The 18,425-nt window shown below is 49.3% G+C and overlaps 1 protein-coding gene across 1 annotated transcript in view; it reads right to left on the reverse strand.

Moving 5' to 3' along the window:
- Positions 1-18,191, reverse strand: part of FRMPD3 (FERM and PDZ domain containing 3) — a gene marked incomplete at its 3' end in the record, with an annotated part of 36,720 nt that extends 18,529 nt beyond the window's left edge. Inside the window, exons 1-7 of the mRNA XM_081222482.1 lie at positions 18,084-18,191; positions 15,159-15,290; positions 13,316-13,435; positions 9,539-9,675; positions 9,078-9,204; positions 6,956-7,045; positions 4,953-5,132 (exon numbers count right to left, since the gene is read on the reverse strand). Coding sequence (XP_081078608.1) covers positions 4,953-5,132; positions 6,956-7,045; positions 9,078-9,204; positions 9,539-9,675; positions 13,316-13,435; positions 15,159-15,290; positions 18,084-18,188 — 891 coding nt within the window. The 5' untranslated portion in view covers positions 18,189-18,191. The remainder of the gene's footprint in view (positions 1-4,952; positions 5,133-6,955; positions 7,046-9,077; positions 9,205-9,538; positions 9,676-13,315; positions 13,436-15,158; positions 15,291-18,083) is intronic.
- Positions 18,192-18,425: the final 234 nt, after the last annotated feature.

The raw sequence follows: 18,425 nt of genomic DNA on the forward strand, positions 1-18,425 counted from the left end.
GATGCCCTTCCTTTCTGCCTCACCCCCTACCACCAATGACAGAGGTTTGGGTGCGGATAGCTGCTACCACCATTACTATGAGGTCCCAAGACCTGCTAAGCTGGCCTCCAGAGCATTCACAGACATCATGGCCGTCCCCACTGCCACTGCTTTATTTCGGACCCTCAATGTCTTCCTCCAAGGCCAAAACTTCTCAAGGTATATGTGAGTGGGTCACAAGTGTGCTGAGATCCTGAGCCCCTCAGCCTCTGGGTCCTGTTGCCTCTGGCCACAAGGTGCCTCATCTGTTTATTCCAGTGGGCCGTACAAATTGTGGTATTTTCATGATATGGAAAAGGTGGGGACACACTAACCTCAAGACCTTCAATAGCCTCCTGATCGGCCTCTCTGCTTCTAGGCTCTACCCACTTCCCCTCCATACTGCTGCCTGAGTGTCTTCCTGAAACACAACTCTCACTTAAAATCTTTAATAGCCCATCACCTAAAACCCACTGCCTTCCAACGTCATACAAAGCCTCTTGTGACTCAACCTATAGCTCCAAGCATATCTCCCACTAACTCTGCCCTCCTCCTTCCACTGTCCCTCACCATATGTCCAGCAACACCACATCATTTACAGGGTGCTAGAGAGGCCTTGTTGTTTTACGCATTCATACCTTAACCTATGTTGTTCCCTCTGACTGAAATGCTCCCGTGCCCCACTCTGTACACCCAGCAAGCTGCCACGCACTGGCTAGATGGCTCATGGACCACGCAACCCGTTGAGAGATGCAGCTGTGCATCCCAGAATGGGGCCAACAAGGGTCCTGCCCTCGTGGAGTTTATAAACCATCAAGAAATAAGACATAATGAAGGGACTTTCCTGGCAGTCCAGTGGTTAGGGCTCAGCGCTTTCACTGTGGTGGCCTGGGTTCAATCCCTGGTCGGGGAACTAAGATCCCACAAGCCTCGTGGTGTAGCCAAAAAAAAAAAGACATAAATGAAATAATCACACAGAGGAATATAATTACAAGGTATGATAAGCACTATGAAGGAAAAGTAGAGAGACCTACCAGAACAGAGAATATCCTGGACTGGGGTATGGGTGGATGGGTGGGTGTGAATGTGTGCATGTGTGACTACTTTGGTTTCAGAAGCTGGAGGGAGCTTCTTTGAGGAAATGGCATTGGCTGACAAACAGAATGAGAGACCACTGGACCAAAGCACAGGCTGACTGGCTGACTGACTGATGGACAGACTGACAGACTAGCTGGCTGCAGAGTAGCCTGACTCACTGATGTCCTGGCTGACGAGCTGTCTGCAGGAGAGGCAGAATGCCTACCAGCCTGACATCCTGACTGGTTAGCTGCCTGGCTGCCTGGTCTGCTGGCCGATGGACAGATCAGAGGCTGAGTGCCTAACTGGCTGATTGACTTCACTGTCTGCCTTCAATTTCCCCTCTTCTCTCTTACCCCAAATACGGCCCAATGTTGGTGAAAAAACAGCATGAAGGCAAAACCTTGTGCCCAGAGAGGGCTGAACACAGCCCGAACTGGTTCAGCACAGCACATCAGCAGCCTCTCGTCTGCATCCACCCACAGCCCACTGGGCCCCAGCACTGGCCAAATGCAGGTGGCAAAAGGGACACAGAAGCAATTTTTGCCAGCAAGGGTAAAAATCAAATCAAAGGCAGGCAAGCAAAGAGACCGGATAGGTTTTCTTAGAAACCTTCAAAAACAACATTTTATTTTAAATAGAATTTTAATGATCATGACGTCTAATGTAATGCTTCTCCCGACAGAAAGCACGAGAGCAATAAGGCTCAAACACGAGAAGAGGAGACACACTGGCCCGCAAGAGATCCCTTGGGACTTTCCTTTGATGGTTTCTTTTCCCCCCTTACGGGCTTCTGTGGTAATGGGGTACGGTAATGGCCCAGAGCTGTCTCAGTCCCAGACTGTGCTGTCTCCTGAAGAAAGATATGTGCATGCTACCACATGTTTGCCCCACTAAGAGCAAGTAAGCTGAGTGAAAACTGTAACTAAATATGCCCAGGCCATCTTCAAATGGAAAAGGAGAAAAGGAGAATGGAGTTGGAGGCATGGCCAGCCCTGAGAAGGTACAGCAGGCATTAATTTGACATGCTCTAGCCCCATCTCCTTCCTGGGGTGCCCTGGGAGCTCAAAAGCAGCCAGCACTTTGGGATGCCAGCTAGGGAGGGGACTGGCTTTGGGGTAGCCTTACCTCATGCTAGCGTCCCTGAAAACAGGAGAAAAAATTCGGAATCCGGGGGCCTGGAGGAGTAAGGGTACAAGATGACCGTCCTTGAGTCCCAGGGGACCAGTACCTTTGAGTTCTTGCCTCCACAGCACTCACTCAGCAAAGTGCAACCTTCTCGTAGCCCCCTCCATGCACCAACACGATGTCCTGTTCATCCTGCGATGTAGGCTCTCACCTCTTCACCCACCCACGATTTGGACCGTCCGTGTGCTGTGTGCACAGCACTGTTGTTCAGTGCACTCAGGATATAGGCAGCAGGCAGTAAGGGTTAGGTATGACTTGTGCTTTGTGTGTGCAAGACAGGAATGTGTAAGGGGATACGCATGCACTCTTAGTGACTCTATGTTTCATCCTCACTCTTTCTTTTCCATTACCACTGCTATTCCTCCAGCACAGGCCCTGCCCTTGTCACTTCACTCCTGTACTAGCACTACGATCCCCTCCCCGCCTCCCTGGCTTGGCACTAGCCTTGCAAACATCCACCTGGTACACTGGTCCCAGTCAGCTTTCATCCTGTCACTCCCCTCTTCGAGGGCCTACAGTGGATTCCCACTATTCTATCACATTGAATCTCAATTCCTCGGACTGGCCTTCGAAGCTTTTCACCAGCTTGTTCTGCCCACTGCCAATCTCTCTCCAATCTCTTTTCTCATTATTCTCCTCTCCAGCCAAGCAACTATGCTTATCGACCTGCACATATGGCTTACTTATTTCTGTGCTTACTCTCTTCCTGTGAACACGTCCCACTTCTCTCTGCTAATCCATGCCTATCACTTCAAGATCCAGCTTCAAATATCCTCTTGTGGGAAGCCAGTTCTGGTTAACCCCTTCATCTTCTTTTGTTCCATGTTCCACACCACACTTACCTACAAAATTTTACTTCATATGAACTTCTCCTCATTGTTGTTTTGCTTTGGCAAAAATAACAGGTCTCGTTTGTTGACTACTTACTCTGTGTCAGGCAGTGTCCTAAGACGTTTTACCTACATTTTCTCATTTAATCCTGAACGACAACCTTTGGAGGAAGGCACTCCATTTTGCAGTTGAGGAAATCAGAGTTCAGAGAAGTTAAGACACCTTTTCAAGGCCACACAGCTAGGAAGTGGTAGAGCTGGGATTTGAACCTGGTCTGTCTGATTCCAGAACTCCATACATGTTCCAATGTGGTGTGATTAAGGCAGGCCACGTGCCTTTGTGAGTCTCCCCAATAAGAGTGAGACCCCTCCTGGGCAGCATTCATGTCCACAACTGTGGCCAGATCACTCCTAGAAATGAGAATAGTGTTCCTCACTCAGGCAACATCCACTGACCCTGCTTGGGCTGGTTCCTCCCAGAGCTTTGGACCCAGAGGTCAGTGGTTCTCAAACCTGGCTGTACTACAGAATCACCTGGGAACTGAAAAAGAACTAAATCCTGACGCTCAGGCTGCACCTGACCAATTAAATCACAATCTCTGGGAGTAGGGTCCAGTCATCTGTATTTTTTAAAAGCTCTCAAGGAAATTCTATTGTGTAGCCGACATTGAGAATCACTCGTAGAACATAGGAGACTTGGTTGGAAAGCTGTTTCTCAGTTTTAAACCCTTTTTATTTCTCAGGAAGCCATATCTCCCCTGCATGTCTTGTCTTTCCTCCCACGCTTCCCTACCTGTCCGTTTGGCTTCTTACCCGGCAACATCTGAGGAGGGCAGCAATCATTGGTTGAGGAAGTGGCCACAAGCCAATTAAATACCAGCTCCAGGCAGGTTCCTAAACCAATGGGAAGCCTGTGAATCACAGGTGGAAAACTTAACATATTAAAGCTTCCTGGGTTTCACAAAGACACAAATAAATAATTTGCTCTTTTAGAAACAGCAAACATTCCACCTGTTAATCTGCTAACAATATCTCCCCCTGGGAAATCCTTTAAGAAAGGAAACTTGCACCTCCTCTAAGAGCATCCGCCAGCTGGCAGGCAGGCCTTCCGCCACCCACACTGGTCACTGGGTGTTCAAACAGGAGAGCCATGGAGGAGGCGGCTGACCACGGCTGTCAGACTCTGCACAGGCGACAGCTGCTTGCCAGTCTGAATGAGCTGATCTATGGGAAAGGTTCTAAGATTCGAGAAGAGCTGGACTCTGGGAGGTGAAATGGGGACGAGGTTCTGCCTGCTCCGTCTCCCCAGGCCCCCTTGGTTCTGTTCACATACTCAGACACCCTCTCCTCCATGGATCCAAGTGTGCACGCCTACGGCAGGGCTCCCTAGCTGACGTGCACATATCCCTTCAGCCTCGGGGGCAGCCAGGCGGGGCCTGGGGTGGCCAGAGTCCCCGGAGCTGGTCCATTTAACCCAGTGTCCCGCCTGAATATAATTTTCTCTGTGTGCTGTGACACGAGAAAGATTGGGAAGCAATGGACTGGGAGGTAGCTCCAAGTTCCCCAATCCCCCTGCCCATTGCTGAAAACCTGTCGCAGGTTGATCAGACATTTTCTAGCCTTCCCTAGCACCGCCTGACCTTAATATGGGGTCAAGACAGTGTCCCAGAGGGTTGAGAACAGAAAGAAAGATGAGCCCCCAAAGGCCCAGGGTCTGAACCACTTCAGAATCACTGAACTTCACCTAATGGGTTGACACTCTGTTTCTCAAGTTTACTTCTTCCTCTGTTCCCAAGGCCTGTTCCTGGCAAGAAGTAGCCCCCTCGAAGCCACGCTTACCTTGGCATCCATGATGCTGGTCTCCACCCGGGCCACGCCCTGGTTCTCCCGGAACAGCTGGATCTTGCTGATCTTGCTGAACTCGGACAGCACAGTGGTGAGGTTGGTTTTGAGGTCAATAACATGGCTGATGCCGTGACGGGGTCCCACTAGGAGGGTGGTGGCCGACTGCTTCTCATCCTGGTGCCCCGGCGTGGCGGGCAGCATTCAAAGAAAGAAGGGCAGAGGAAGTGAGGAGAGGAGGCGGGAGGAGGAAATAGAAAACAGGCATTGGACCGGTTCTGCTGGAAGGTCTGGAAACATCTGGAGCTCAGTGCCAGGGCCAGAGGACAACCTCGAGGGGAAAATGGTCTGGGATGCCCCTGTTCTCAGGCCAGGGCCCCGGATCATCGGTCCAGATGGACACATTAGCCTCAGCAGAAGGGAGATTGAAGAGGGCAGCAGCAGGGCTGGTTCTAGCAAAATCGTCAAATAGGTTTATTTTGGTGCCTCTGAAGCACCCTCTTCCTACCAAGCCCCAGGGATTTTCCATTTGTTGCCTTGGGCCACTCAAGTCTCCCACCTGGTGCTCTGTCTGAACAGGTGGCATCCTGTGTTTGGTCTTTACCCTCCCTCACCAACAGCCACTTGAACTTGCACTTCTCACCTGGTGCTAAAAGCTGAAGTGACAAAGTAACTCTGCCCAAGGTGTTAAAGGTTGACTGGTTAACACTTAATGACTGGAGGGGTGGAGGGGGACCTCCCTCCCTAAGAAGATATGTGCCCTTTAATAGGCACTACAGCAGTCTTACCCCATAGGAATGACCTATAAGAATTTCAGCAGTGGGCTTTCCGTAATCCTCAAATCCCAGTATGTAAATGGCCACCTCTGCGCCTGATGGACTGGATTCCCTTAAGTGGTCGTGACAGGCTCCTTGGCGCCATCAAGCCTGAGCCCTCTGCTGGCCCATTCCCTGGCATTGACATCATCCCGAGGAACCTATTCCATCTGCTCTAGATACTTCGATAAGCGGCTTTCCATCAGTTGCCCCACGAGCATGACAGCGTGTTCCCCAGAGAATGACAAGCACCTGGATCCAGTCGGCAAGATGATTTGAATTTCCTTTCACCAAAGCTCACTAGGGTAAACTAGCCTGGGGCACAGTCTTAGGGGGACCACTTGTGCCCCGCTGGAGAGGAGCATTGCTATAGTGAAGGCCCTGGCAGGGAGGGGGGACATCTGGGCTAGGGGATTGAGGGAATATGGGTAAGAGCAATGAAACAGGGCAGGGGTTGGCAAACTCTGGTGCACAGGCCAAATCCAGCCCTCTGCCAGTTTTTGTTCAGCTCACGGACCAAGAACGGTTTTATACATTTTTAAATGCTTGATAAAAATTCAAAAGAACCGTATTTTGTGACATGTGAAAATCACACGAAATTCACATTTCAGTGTCGGTAAACAAAGAGATATTGGAACACAGCCAGGCCCATTTGTCTATGCGTTGTCGACGGCTGCTTTCATGCTGCAATGGCAGGGCTGAGTAGTTGCAACAGGGACCTTCATGGCCTGCCGGCCAAGCCTAAACTATTCACTTATCTGGCCCTTTATAAAAAAAGTTTGCTAACCTCTGAAATTGAGAAAAGGGGGCACAAAAGAGCCTAGAGGGATACTGTAAACAAACATAACCTCCTACTTTACATTTTATCTTTTCTTTTTGTCCGCATTGCACGCAGCTTGCGGGATCTTAATTCCCCAACCAGGGATCGAACCCGGGCCCTGGGCAGTAATGGCGCGGAGTCCTAGTCACTGGACCGCCGGGGAATTCCTAAAATTTTTTATTTTATTTTTTTGCCTCCTACTTTAACCATTTAACCAGAGGCGGGACCAGAGCACCACGGGAGGGAAGAGGGAGAAGAAGGAGGAAAAGGACAGAGCATGAAAGATCCAGTGGAGTCCCTCCTGTCCCCCCAGCCAAGGACAAGCACCCCCGAAGGGCTCCCTCCCCCTCACTGCCCTCACTGACCAGGCCCACAGTGTTGAACAAAACGCCCGTGAACGTCGGAAGTTCATTCAGGATTCGAAGATACTGGAGTTTGGCCTGAATTGCAGAGCCCTGTGGAAACAACCGACTCAGAAGTATGAGAAAGTTGAGGTGCACAGGAAAAGCAAACCCATGTTCGCAGGAAGGAGGGTCAACAGCTTAGGACAGGCACTAGTCAGACCAGTCAGCAAGCCCCACTGTGGGACACTCGGGAGAACCACAGGAAGGTTCCAGTTTGGACAGCTCTTGCCAGACTCTAGCATCCCATCTCCCTTCCTAAACCCTCCTCCTATCCCCTGATCCTCATTCCTGAAGAACCCAGCTTACTCATTTTGTTCCTCGGTTCATTTCGACGCCTTTCCCCAACTCCAACACCCCACAACATCTATACCTCTCTCCTGAGATCCCTGATGGCCACTAGGTACTGGCCCTCCCCAACTAGGGGTCGCACTCAGTACCTTTATCCTGAGCACCTCTAAGTCTCGAGCCTGCTCTTCTTCTGGCAGAAAAGTCTCCATCAGTGGTACCCGCATCCCCTGGGCACTTGAGCCAGAAACCTGTGAGTCACACTGGACTCCTCCCTCAGCCTCTCACCTGAGGGCCACCAGTCACCAGATCATCTTGATTCTACCTCCTAATTCCCTCTCCACCCTACCCATCCCTCTTCTCTAGCCCCACGGTCATTGCCTGGATGTCCCCCACTTGCATCATGGTGGCAGCCGGGTTACCTTCAGTACTAACACTCCTTTCCCTCCACCCCTCCGCATTTGCAGTTAGAGGGAGCAGCCTAAAACATAATCACACCACTGGCCGCTTAAACCCTTCAGTGGCTCCGTGCTGCCTACAGGGTGAAGGATAACCCCTTTCCACAGCACACGAGGCCCTCCGTGAACAGGTTCCTGCCAACCTCTTTGGCCTCCTCTCTTGCCCGCACCCCACTCAGGCAGCTTCCTTGAACCCTCCGCGCTGGTTTATGCTGATCTCTTTGGATCTCCCTGCCTGGGAAAGTCTTCCTCCCTGCAACTCATCTAGACAAACGTCTATCTGTCCCTTAAGACCCAACTCTGGCATCAAATGCACCGATTCCTGGCCTTTTCCATCTCCTTCAGACTGGGCTGGCTGCTGTTCCTCCACGCTTCCAGGGCACCTGCACTGGTCGCACTGTGTTGTGACTGCCTCTTGTTTCCCCACCGCCTGTGCCTGACTTGAGGGCAGAGACCGGGCCTTCTTCATCTTTGTATCTCCAGCCCAAGCACTGGGGGTGGGGGGCGCTCAGAAAAAGTGTTTGCTGAGGAGATGGTTGGGAGCCCTGAAGCTCTCAGCTGGGAAGAAAACAATCTGATTAAATATGCACAGCAAGGTAGGAATGGCTTAACTCTCCGGGGAAATCTGCATCTTAAAAGAGAAGCTAGTTGGTAATGCAGGGAATCTGGCATGGGTGGAATATAAGGGGGCAACTGTGTCCAGTGTCTCCATCTGCATGTGGATTCTGGTGCCCCTCACCACCCGCCTGCCTCCTAGGCAAGTAGACTGAGCCTTGCAAGCCTGAGAAGGGCCTGCGGGGCTGGGAAGGCAGGGAGTGGGAAAGTGCAGGAGAGCACAGCAGTGACCTGAGTCCTCCACCTGCCACCCGGCGACCCATTCTCCAGGTCAGGCCTTGTCCCATGGGGCTGGGCTTTTATCTCCCAGAATTCCCTGTACCAGGGCTGATGAATTAGAAAGCTGATGAGGGACAGAGCAGTCGTTTCCACGGGAAACATGTCTCCCCAGGGTCCAGTGCTGTCCACACGACAAGTGCTTCATCAGCACTGACTAAATGGGTGGAACGACCCAAGAATATTCTCCTCCTGCACCTTTGTCCCTTTGCTTTGAGGACCCTGGGCTCTCCCAGTGACTTGCCACTGAGCAGTCTCTGGGGGTGTCTCAGGCTTGGGGAAAACCCCTCTCCACAATCATGCCCCATATCTGGCCAAGCTAGATGTGTATCCAAGTCAAAAACAGTGGGGAGGGTTCCCCAGAAGACCACACCTGCTGGGAAACCACACAGGAGTCCCCCAGGGCCACTAGTGCCTGAGCAGGGTGCCCGGTGGCCTACTCTGGATACCTTGGTGCTGCTGGAAGGATGTGTTTGGTGCGCCTTCAGCTGCTGAGAGAGAGATTTCCGGAGGTTCTTCTCTTTGATGCCCTGTAGGAGGGAGGGGGGAAGAAAGGGTTCCAGGCCCCACTCCTTCCTAAAAGCAGAAGAAAAGTAAGAAATTAGAGAGACAAGGTGAGACAGAGAAAGCAAAATGGTAAGACAGAAACTAGCTGAAATCTGAGACAGAGATGGAGGAATGGAGATTAGGAGAGAGAGACAGAGAGGGGCCGGAGGCAGGCGAGTAACATTGGCCACAGTTCTCTAGTAGAAGCTGTAGCTCAAGGGCATCCTGGTCTAGGTGTGAGGAATTCCAATTCTCACTCCCATCCCAGGCCCACATTCCTAAAAAGCAGAGCACAGCTCAACCACTGCACCTTCTCCCTACACAGCTATTTGCCCCCATCCTGAAGGGCCCTGGCGCAACTCACTCCACATTCTTGAGTGAGATCTTCTGACTAGGTCGAGTAGCTGAGACAGTGATATAGATGTGGAGGGCAGCAAGGCCCAAAAGCATCTCTGGCTTGGGGTCCATTCCAAAGCGTTCTCGGATGACATCGTTCCGACTCTGTGAGAGAGGGCAGTCCAAACCCGTCAGTTAAAGGAGACGTTCCCTCCCCACCCCCCCACCCCCCCACGGACTCCCTTATATCCTAGAAGAAACTCGTGGTGTAAATAAGCATCCTAGATCAAGCGGAAGAGGAAGATTCTGCCCTTGGGGAAGAGGTAACAGAGGAACCTCAGGTCTCAGAGACACCATTTGCTTCATTCAGCAGATATTGGACAGCCCCCTTCTCAGTGACAGGTCCACACAATGGCAAGGCACAAATGGTCAGAACATCTAGGGCACTGCAAAAGTGAGACATGGCACCACTCCCTTTCTTTCCTCCTGTTACAAGAAACCTTTCTGCCTTTTCTCTGGGGCCTATACTCACCGCCCCCCAGTCCCAGCCATCGGAGGCTCCTCTACCAGCTCAGATGGGAACAAAGGAAGAGAGACACTGGGAGGGATTCTCTACAGGTCTCTGGCCCAGAAGCCCACAGTGAGAGACGGATTGCACGGATGGGGCAGATATTCTTTCCTTGGGGTCTGAAGATCAAAGCAGTGATGAGTCAGTCTTCCCTATGCTATCCTTAAAAGGGTCTCCTGGAACTACTGGCCCAAGGTATGTCAACCCCCAAACCCTGAAGGTCAGAATCCCAGCTATCAAGGATTCAGCCTTGGTTAGACCAGTTGCCCATTGTGCTGAGGTGAAACCAGGATGAGCTAAGAGGCTAGAGAGCCGCAGTGGTATCACTACAGCATAGGAGAGAGTGTAAAAGGAATGCTCCATCAGTGATCATCTATGCAGAAAATCCAATGGAATCTACAAAAAAAAAACTACTAGAACTAATGAGTTAGCAAGGTTGCAGGATATAAGATCAATATACAAAACCAACTGTATTTCTACATGCTTGCAAAAATCAGAAATTAAAGTTAAAATCAAAACCATTTACAATAGCATCAAAAAATGAAATAATTAAGGATAAATCTGTCAAAACATGTGAAAGACCTGTACATTGAAAAGTAGAAAACACTGCTGAGAAAAATTAGAGAAGACCTAAATAGATATATATATTGTGTTCATGGGTTGGAAGACTCAAACACAATCCCAATCAGAATCATGGCAGGTTTTTGGTAGAAATGAACAAACTAATTCTAAAATTCACATAGAAATGCAAAGGACCTAGAATGGCCAAAACAACTTTGAAAAAGAACAAAGTTGGAGAACAAACACTACCTGATTTTAAGACTTATTATAAAGCTACAGTAATCAAAAGAGTGTGATGTTGGCATAAAGATAGACAAATAGATCAATGGAATAGAATGGAGAGTTCAGTAATGACCCACACATACACAGACAACTGATTTTTCACAAAGGCGCAAAGGCAACTAAATGGAGAAAGGATGGTCTTTTCAATAAATGGTGCTGGAACAATTGGATATCCATATGGAAAAAAGAAGAACTTTGGTCAATACCTTGTACCACATATAAAAGTTAACTCAAAATGGACCACAGACCTAAATGTAGAACCTAAAATGATAATACTTCTAGAAAAAAATAAGAGCAAAATCTTTGTGACCTTGGGTTAGGCAAAGACTTCTTAGATATGACATCATAAGCACAATCCATAAAAGAACAAATTGACAAATTGGACTTCATCAGAATTCAAACTTCTGCTCTGTGAAAGACATTGTTTGGAGACTGGAAAGACAAGTTAGAGACTGGGAGAAAATAATTGCAAATAACATACAAAAGACTTGTATCCAGAATACACAAATAACTCTCAAAACTCAATAATAAGTAAACAAACAACCCCAATTTAAAAAGTGGGCAAAAGATTTGAATAGACACTTCACCAAAAAAGCTGCATGATGACAAGGAGGCACATGAAAAGGTGTTCAACATCATCAGTCATTAGGGAAATGCAAATGAAAATGAGAATGAGATACCCCTGCATGCTATTAGAATGACGGAAATTTAAAAAATACTGCTGGGCTTCCCTGGTGGCTCAGTGGTTGAGAGTCCGCCTGCTGATGCAGGGGATACGGGTTCGTGCCCCGGTCTGGGAAGATCCCATATGCTGCGGAGCGGCTGGGCCCGTGAGCCATGGTTGCTGAGCCTGCGCGTCCGGAGCCTGTGCTCCGCAATGGGAGAGGCCACAACACTGAGAGGCCCGCGCACTGCAAAAAATAAATAAATAAAAATAAAAATAAAAAATACTGCTAACTCCAAGTGCTGATGAGGATGTGGGGAAACTGGGGCTCTAACACACGGCTGGGGCTTATATAAAATGGTACAGCCACCTTGGAAAACAGCATTAGAGTTTCTTCAAGAAATTAAAGAAAGATAGATCTATTGTATGATCAAGCCATTCCATTCTTAGGTATTTACCCAAGAGAAAAGAAAGCATATGTCATACAAAGACTTGTACGTGAATGTTCATAGAAGTTTTATTTGTAGTAGCCAAAACATGGAGACAACCCAAATGTCCATCAGCAGGTGAACTGGTAAATTTTTATACATCCATACCATAAAACACTACTCAACAATGAAAAGGAATGAACTACTGATACACACAACAACATGGGTGGACCTCAAAATCATTATGCTGAGTGAAAGAAGTGAGATCAAAGTAAGTGTTCATACCGTATGATTTCGTTTGTATAAAACTGTAGAAAATGCAAACTAATCTACAGTGACAGAAAGCAGGTCAGTGGCTGCCTGGAGATGGGAGTATGAGTTACAAAGGAGCCTGGGGAGGCTTTTGGGGGTGTTGGATGTGTTTAATATCTTGAGTGTGGTGATGGTTTCATGGATATAAACATATGTCAAAACTTATCAAACTGCCATTTTAAATATGTGCAGTTTGCCGTGTGTCAATTAGACCTCACTAAAGCTGTTCAGTATAAAAAAGGAATACAGCTGAACACATCATCACAAAGGGGAGAGAGAGGGTGGACAAGGTCTTGTCACCAAATTCCAAACTATTTGAACTAAACATCCATCTCTGCACACAGCAAACATCCACTCATCTTTCAAGGCTAAGAGCATGCATGTATCACTTCCTCTGTGAAGCCTGCATTGTGCCCCTCCCAGGGAGAGTTGGCAAATTGCTTCCTGAGTGCCCCTACTGATATTGTACCCTGCCATCCTCATAATGCCTGTCACCCTGTCTTTATTTGTGCACATATCTGCCTATGAGCTCTAGCGATCTAGGATAGTTCTTTGACCACCTTGATTGCCAGCACCTAGCACAGGGCCTGGCCCAGAGTAAGCGCTCAGCATATGTTTCTGGATGAACTGAATTGGGAACCATCTCCTTAGTGGAGCTCGGGATTGGGCATTGGGACCTCCTGTTACTCCAATGCACTTGTTAAACCAGGGTATGCTGTGAAGATGCCAGAGTTACTGGGGTTGCTTCCTCCTGAAAACTGATAAGATCTGTCTAGACAAACAGACAGGACTTGGAGCCAGAGCCAGCTCAGGTTGCCAGGCCAACCAACTTGACCATGGCCTACAGTGGTAGCAGAAAATGAGAGAGCCTTCAGAGCTACCTGAAGGTTGGAAAAACTTACATAGCGACTTCATTGTGATGGCAGAACAGCCTGCCAGCTTGTTTGTCCATTGGTCTGTCTGTCTGTGTATCCCCAAGCCAGACTCTACCTGGATGTACAGGTACTCGAAAGCAGCAGGATCCCGACGCAGCAGCTCCACCGGGTCTTTGGGAAAGAAACTTATCCGGAAGAGGCATTTCATTCCATGATAGTGTGTCCGCTGCACTACCTGAATCCCAGGGGTGAGAGGTGGGAGGAAAAGAGAGCTGGGATCAATGGCTGGGTGCCAGGAGTCAGCTCGGCGGCTCTTCAAGGCAGGGCCTGAGGCAGAGCTAGGGTGCTGCTTCCTATTCTGTCTTCCGCCTGGCTGATTCCAATTACCATTGGGGAAAGTGATGAGGAGCTAAGTCTTTTCTGCCCTTCTGACCCCAAGTGACTAGAATTTTCGAACCGCTTATCACGCCTTGGCCTTTATCAGCAACCTAAGGCCCAGGACATGAGGTAGGAAGCAAGGGCTCCTGGCAACTTCTCTGGCTCTTCTTGCTGTGGGGCTAAGGCCTTTGCCTTGCAGAGGGGCTCAGCCTCAAGCAAAGGAAGTTGCTTATGAGCAACCAAATCAAAGACTTAAAATCCCATTTGGAGGTGTAGCTGAAACAAGCTGGCAATATACCAGTAACTGCTGAAGCTGGGATGGGTAATGAGGGTTCATTATCCAATTCCTTCTACTTTGGTGTATATTTGAGATTTTTTTTGTAATAAAAATGCTTAAAAATCCCATTTGGAACAAGAGACCAGTTGGATCCACAAGGCCCCTTGAGGGGCGGGGAGGTGCTTAGGCCTCCCTCCAGGCAGGACACCCACCTTTCCTTCACAGGTGGGAACCTGTGAGTCTCTGGACTGCATCTGGCTGAGAGCTAAACTTGAAGAATTCTTCTTTCCTAAATCCTTTCATTTTTGTGTGTCTGATTTCAGTTTTTGTTTCGCTTCCTTTAGACATTTCTTCCCAGCCGTCCCTCTCCAACTCCTTCCCTCCCTCTCTGGGAATATTTTTTTTAAAGCAACTGAGAAATTATTTATTTATTTGGCCGTGCCATGCGGCATGTGGGATCTTAGTTCCCTGACCGGGGACTGAACCCCCGTCCCCTGTATTAGAGGTGCGGAGTCTCAATGACTGGACCACCAGGGAAGGAAGTCCCCACTCCCTGGGTACATTGATTGGCCCTGGTTGCCTCTCTTACCCTCCATGGTGCATCACCACTGGTGAAATACTATCCAGAAATCCTGGATTTCCTTGGCCTTTTTCCAGAGGCTGGGAAGATAAGACACTTTCTCCTACTCTACTTTGGAACTTGACACGGGTGACGTGCTGTCCGTGCTTGGTCCCACTCAGCCCGTTCCCAGCCCACATGTGTCCTAGCCTCAGGGGTCTCACTAGACTCCACTCGCTGACCCTTCCATATTACAGCCTTCACCTGAAGGTAAAGTTTCCCCTCGCAGGAGGAAAAGTCTAGCAGGGCCTCCAGGAGACAGTGGAGTTGACACTGCTCAATTCAGTCTTGCACGCAGTAAATCACCACCCCATGCTTTCCCCACTAGTGACCGCCAAGACTAACAACTGTCATGCCTTTCTTAGGTCACAAGAGACATTTTACAGAGTTTTATTTGGCGGTGCTGTGTGGCTTGTGGGAACTTAGTTCCCCGACCAGGGATTGAACCTGGGCCCTTGGCAGTGAAAGCACAGAGTCCTAACCACTGGACCTCCAGGGAATTCCCAAGAGACATTTTCAAAGGCCTCTGTGGGTGAGTCATAAAGATCTTGATTGAGAATTGGGACTTCTGGGAGCTGGCTGAGCATATCATGATGAATTTTCCAGAAGGAGAGTACCTGGTGGCCTCTTCTCTACTAAAGGCCATCTGCAAAGCTATCAGGCCAGGACAAAGGAGTTACTTACATAAGCCAGGGGCTGCTTGTCCTGGAGAAGCAGGAACTTGTGGTTCTGTTCTGGCCCGGCATACTCAAGGACAAGGGCAAAGTGCTCAATGTACCTCAGGGAAAGCCGGTCCTGTAATGTCACCATGACATCCTGTGGAAGACAAAAGAGCCTTGAGAGAGAGATCCCTTCCAGCTCTAAGATACTCTAAGCACCCAAAATGGGAAAAGGGGACTGAACATTAAGAAAGGTAGTCCTGGGGAGAAGGCTGAGGCTGGGAAAGTGGGCCAGACAGAGACACTGGCCTTTATGGTGGCCCAGGCATGGTGCTCCAGGATGATGAGAATGAGCCAGGAGTGCTGTTCAGAGGCCTGGGCCCTGGGGCACACCACAGGTGCAGGGGGTGGAGGGAGGTGTTTCTGAAGTTGGCCGGGCCAGGCATATGGCAAAAGAAGGTCATGGCCCTCCCTCCCCCTCTCTCTCTTTTCATTCAACAAATTGTCTCCTGAGTGTGTCCTAAGTGCCAGGCACTGTGTTGGTTCTTCCCTCAGCTTCTCACATAAGTCAGAATGTTCACTCTGGTTTGTCCGGCAAGTCTTTACTTAGGAATTAACAGAAGCCAAAGCCACAATTACATGATTAAAAGTAGACGATTTCTGGATTCATAACCTAAATTGAATGACTAGAGTTACTGGCAAAATGTTCATCTTTGATCTAGCTGGCTTTTAGAGACGATCAATTTAGCAACTTGAAAAATGCATCCATGCAGAGGAACAATGTCATGTGTTTTATGTACAGTCATGAATTTGACTACTTCTGCACTCTGTCTGCTCTGCTGCCCTACTTTTAATATTAGGGTGTCTGGAAGCAGATCCATGGGGGCTGCCCACATGTCAGTTTTGAGACTTCTACCATCTATTTGCTGTGACTTCAGCATACACCGGCCTCCAGCGTGTGTGTTCGTAGCATTGGCATCGCTCAGCCCCCGAAGGCCGGGAAGAAGCAGGCTTGGGAACGCGAAGCTCCCTTCCAGCCAGGGCTGCCAAACAAGCCCCTCAGTGAACACTGACAGCCGTTTAGCTATTCAAATGTTAGGCTGGAAATTGGTGGGTACTTGAGAATATCTCTTTGTATTATCCAAGTAGTCACAGAGGCGCCAGTGTTGCTGAAGTGCTGGCAGGGAGAGATGAGGTTTTCTCTGCAGTTCAGCTGCTTTGGGACTGTGGAGGGCCAAGCTGGTGATTGCCAACCGGTGTTACAAGTCTAACAGCTCCCATGCCAGGCTGTCAATTCACCCAGGTACCTCTCTGGGACAAGCGGCCTGGCAGCCTGTCCAAGTTCCAATGAACAGCCAGTGCACCCTCCCTGAAGTCATGGTAAGGTCACAAGCCAGGGGACGCTGCTGTCCTGGAAGGCTGGGGCCACCTGGAAGCACTAACGGCGGTGACACTGCGAGGTGGGAGGACGCTCAGAGGAGCCTCCACGGGCAAAGAGAGGAGTAAATGCTCCGGTGTGGAGACAGATCGACAACGGACATACCGGTCCATGATTTAACACAAAGGAGGATTCTGACACAGAGAGATGCCCACATCTGGAGGAGGGGAACTTAGACACCCCTGGGTGGCCTAGTTTCAATGTCCCTCCCATAGACGGAAAACTTCAATAGTCAAGAGACCATTCTGGGGCACCCTAAGGAGTGTGTTTTGATCCTAAGTCCCCTGGGGGACCCACCCAGGCCTAAACCTTCCAAAGAAACTCTCGGGTCAATCAACACGGGTGAGGCCCAGGCTTTTGCAACTCGGGCGCTACTGGCACTTTGGACAGGACAATTCATCATTCGGGGACTGTCCCATTCCTTGCAGGACATTTAGCATCTCTGACCCTGAGACACTAAATGCCAGTAGCATGCCAAACCATGGGGATGACCCCAAATACCCTCAGACATTCCCCAAAACTACCTGGGAGGGGGCCGTGCCAACCCTGGCTGAGAACCACTGGCAAGGCCAATTCTGAACACCTGATAACTCCTCTTAGGGAAAGTTTCCTGGCCCCGGGCTTGCTTTATTTATAGGGTTGTCTTAGCCCCAGCAGGGGAACCTCAGGATACTCGTGGGCCAAGGTGGGTTTTCTGGGCAGGCAGCACTGATTGCATGAAAACATTCATTCTGGGGATGGAATTCTCTTTCTGGAAAGAATCCAGAAGAAGCAGGAGCAGATATTTCTATCCCAGAGCAGAGCTAAACCTGGGGGTTAATGGTACATCACCTCTCCTCCTCAGAACTAAGGGAATAACTACAACTTCTAGACGCCCGGCTGAGCCGTTAAGAATCAGAGCTCATTAATTGCTCTTCCTGCGAAAGGAATAGCCAAAGGGGCTGTTGGTGGACTTCTCAAATCTTGATTCAGTGCTTAAGAGCTGGTTGGTATTTAAAAAGCAAGCCATGGCTAAGCTAATCTCCTGAGAGATGGTTTGTTGATTTCTGTGTGTAAACTTGCGTAGGTGTTATTTTATCAATTTAAGTCACTTTTGCTTTATAAATGGTTTAATGATCTTCACACTCCTTAGCTCCTAAGAGTCTTGAAGGACGCAGTGTAACACGGACACGAAACAGTTAGCAGATGTGTGCACACACGCATGCATACACACATGCATGCACATGTACATGCGTGTACGCATACACACACACACACACACACACACACAGTCGCTAGCACATAGTTGGGCATTCAACTTTCCCTCACCACAGTCATCCGAGGACTGTATGTTTTTGAAACAGGGTGCTTCCCTGAAGCAGGAGTTCAAAGGCCAAGACCACCTTGCTCTGGTAGCAAGTGGCTTGGTGCAGACTCAGAGGAACCCAAGGACCAGCAGTGGTGTGTGCTCCAGAGGAGAGCGCCTCCTAAGAGAGGACAACACCAATCCAGGAGAGGAGACCCTGTGGGTACCTTAACAGTGGTCCGGCCATCAAACGTGAATGACTTGATCTGCCCATTTTCTAAGAAAACCTTCAGGACATTGGGGATGAGGAGAAGAGCTTCTTTCTTCATCATCTTCTGTGAACAGGCAGGGAAAGGACAAGGAGGGGGACTCATGTAGAGGGAGGAGGGAAGCCAGAGGAGGGGCATGGAAAGGAAGAGAAAGGAGTGAGTGAAGGAGACAGGGAGCCAAAGGTATGGAAGGACAGAGATACAGAGGAAAGAACCCATCAATGATAATGTTAATGTGGAGACCAGAACCGAATTCTCCAAGAAGACACTGGGCCATATCCAAAGCTCACCCTTCATTCG

The sequence above is a fragment of the Mesoplodon bidens genome (genome assembly GCF_964165515.1).
Source record: "Mesoplodon bidens genome assembly, chromosome: X".
Classification (NCBI taxonomy): domain Eukaryota; kingdom Metazoa; phylum Chordata; class Mammalia; order Artiodactyla; family Ziphiidae; genus Mesoplodon; species Mesoplodon bidens.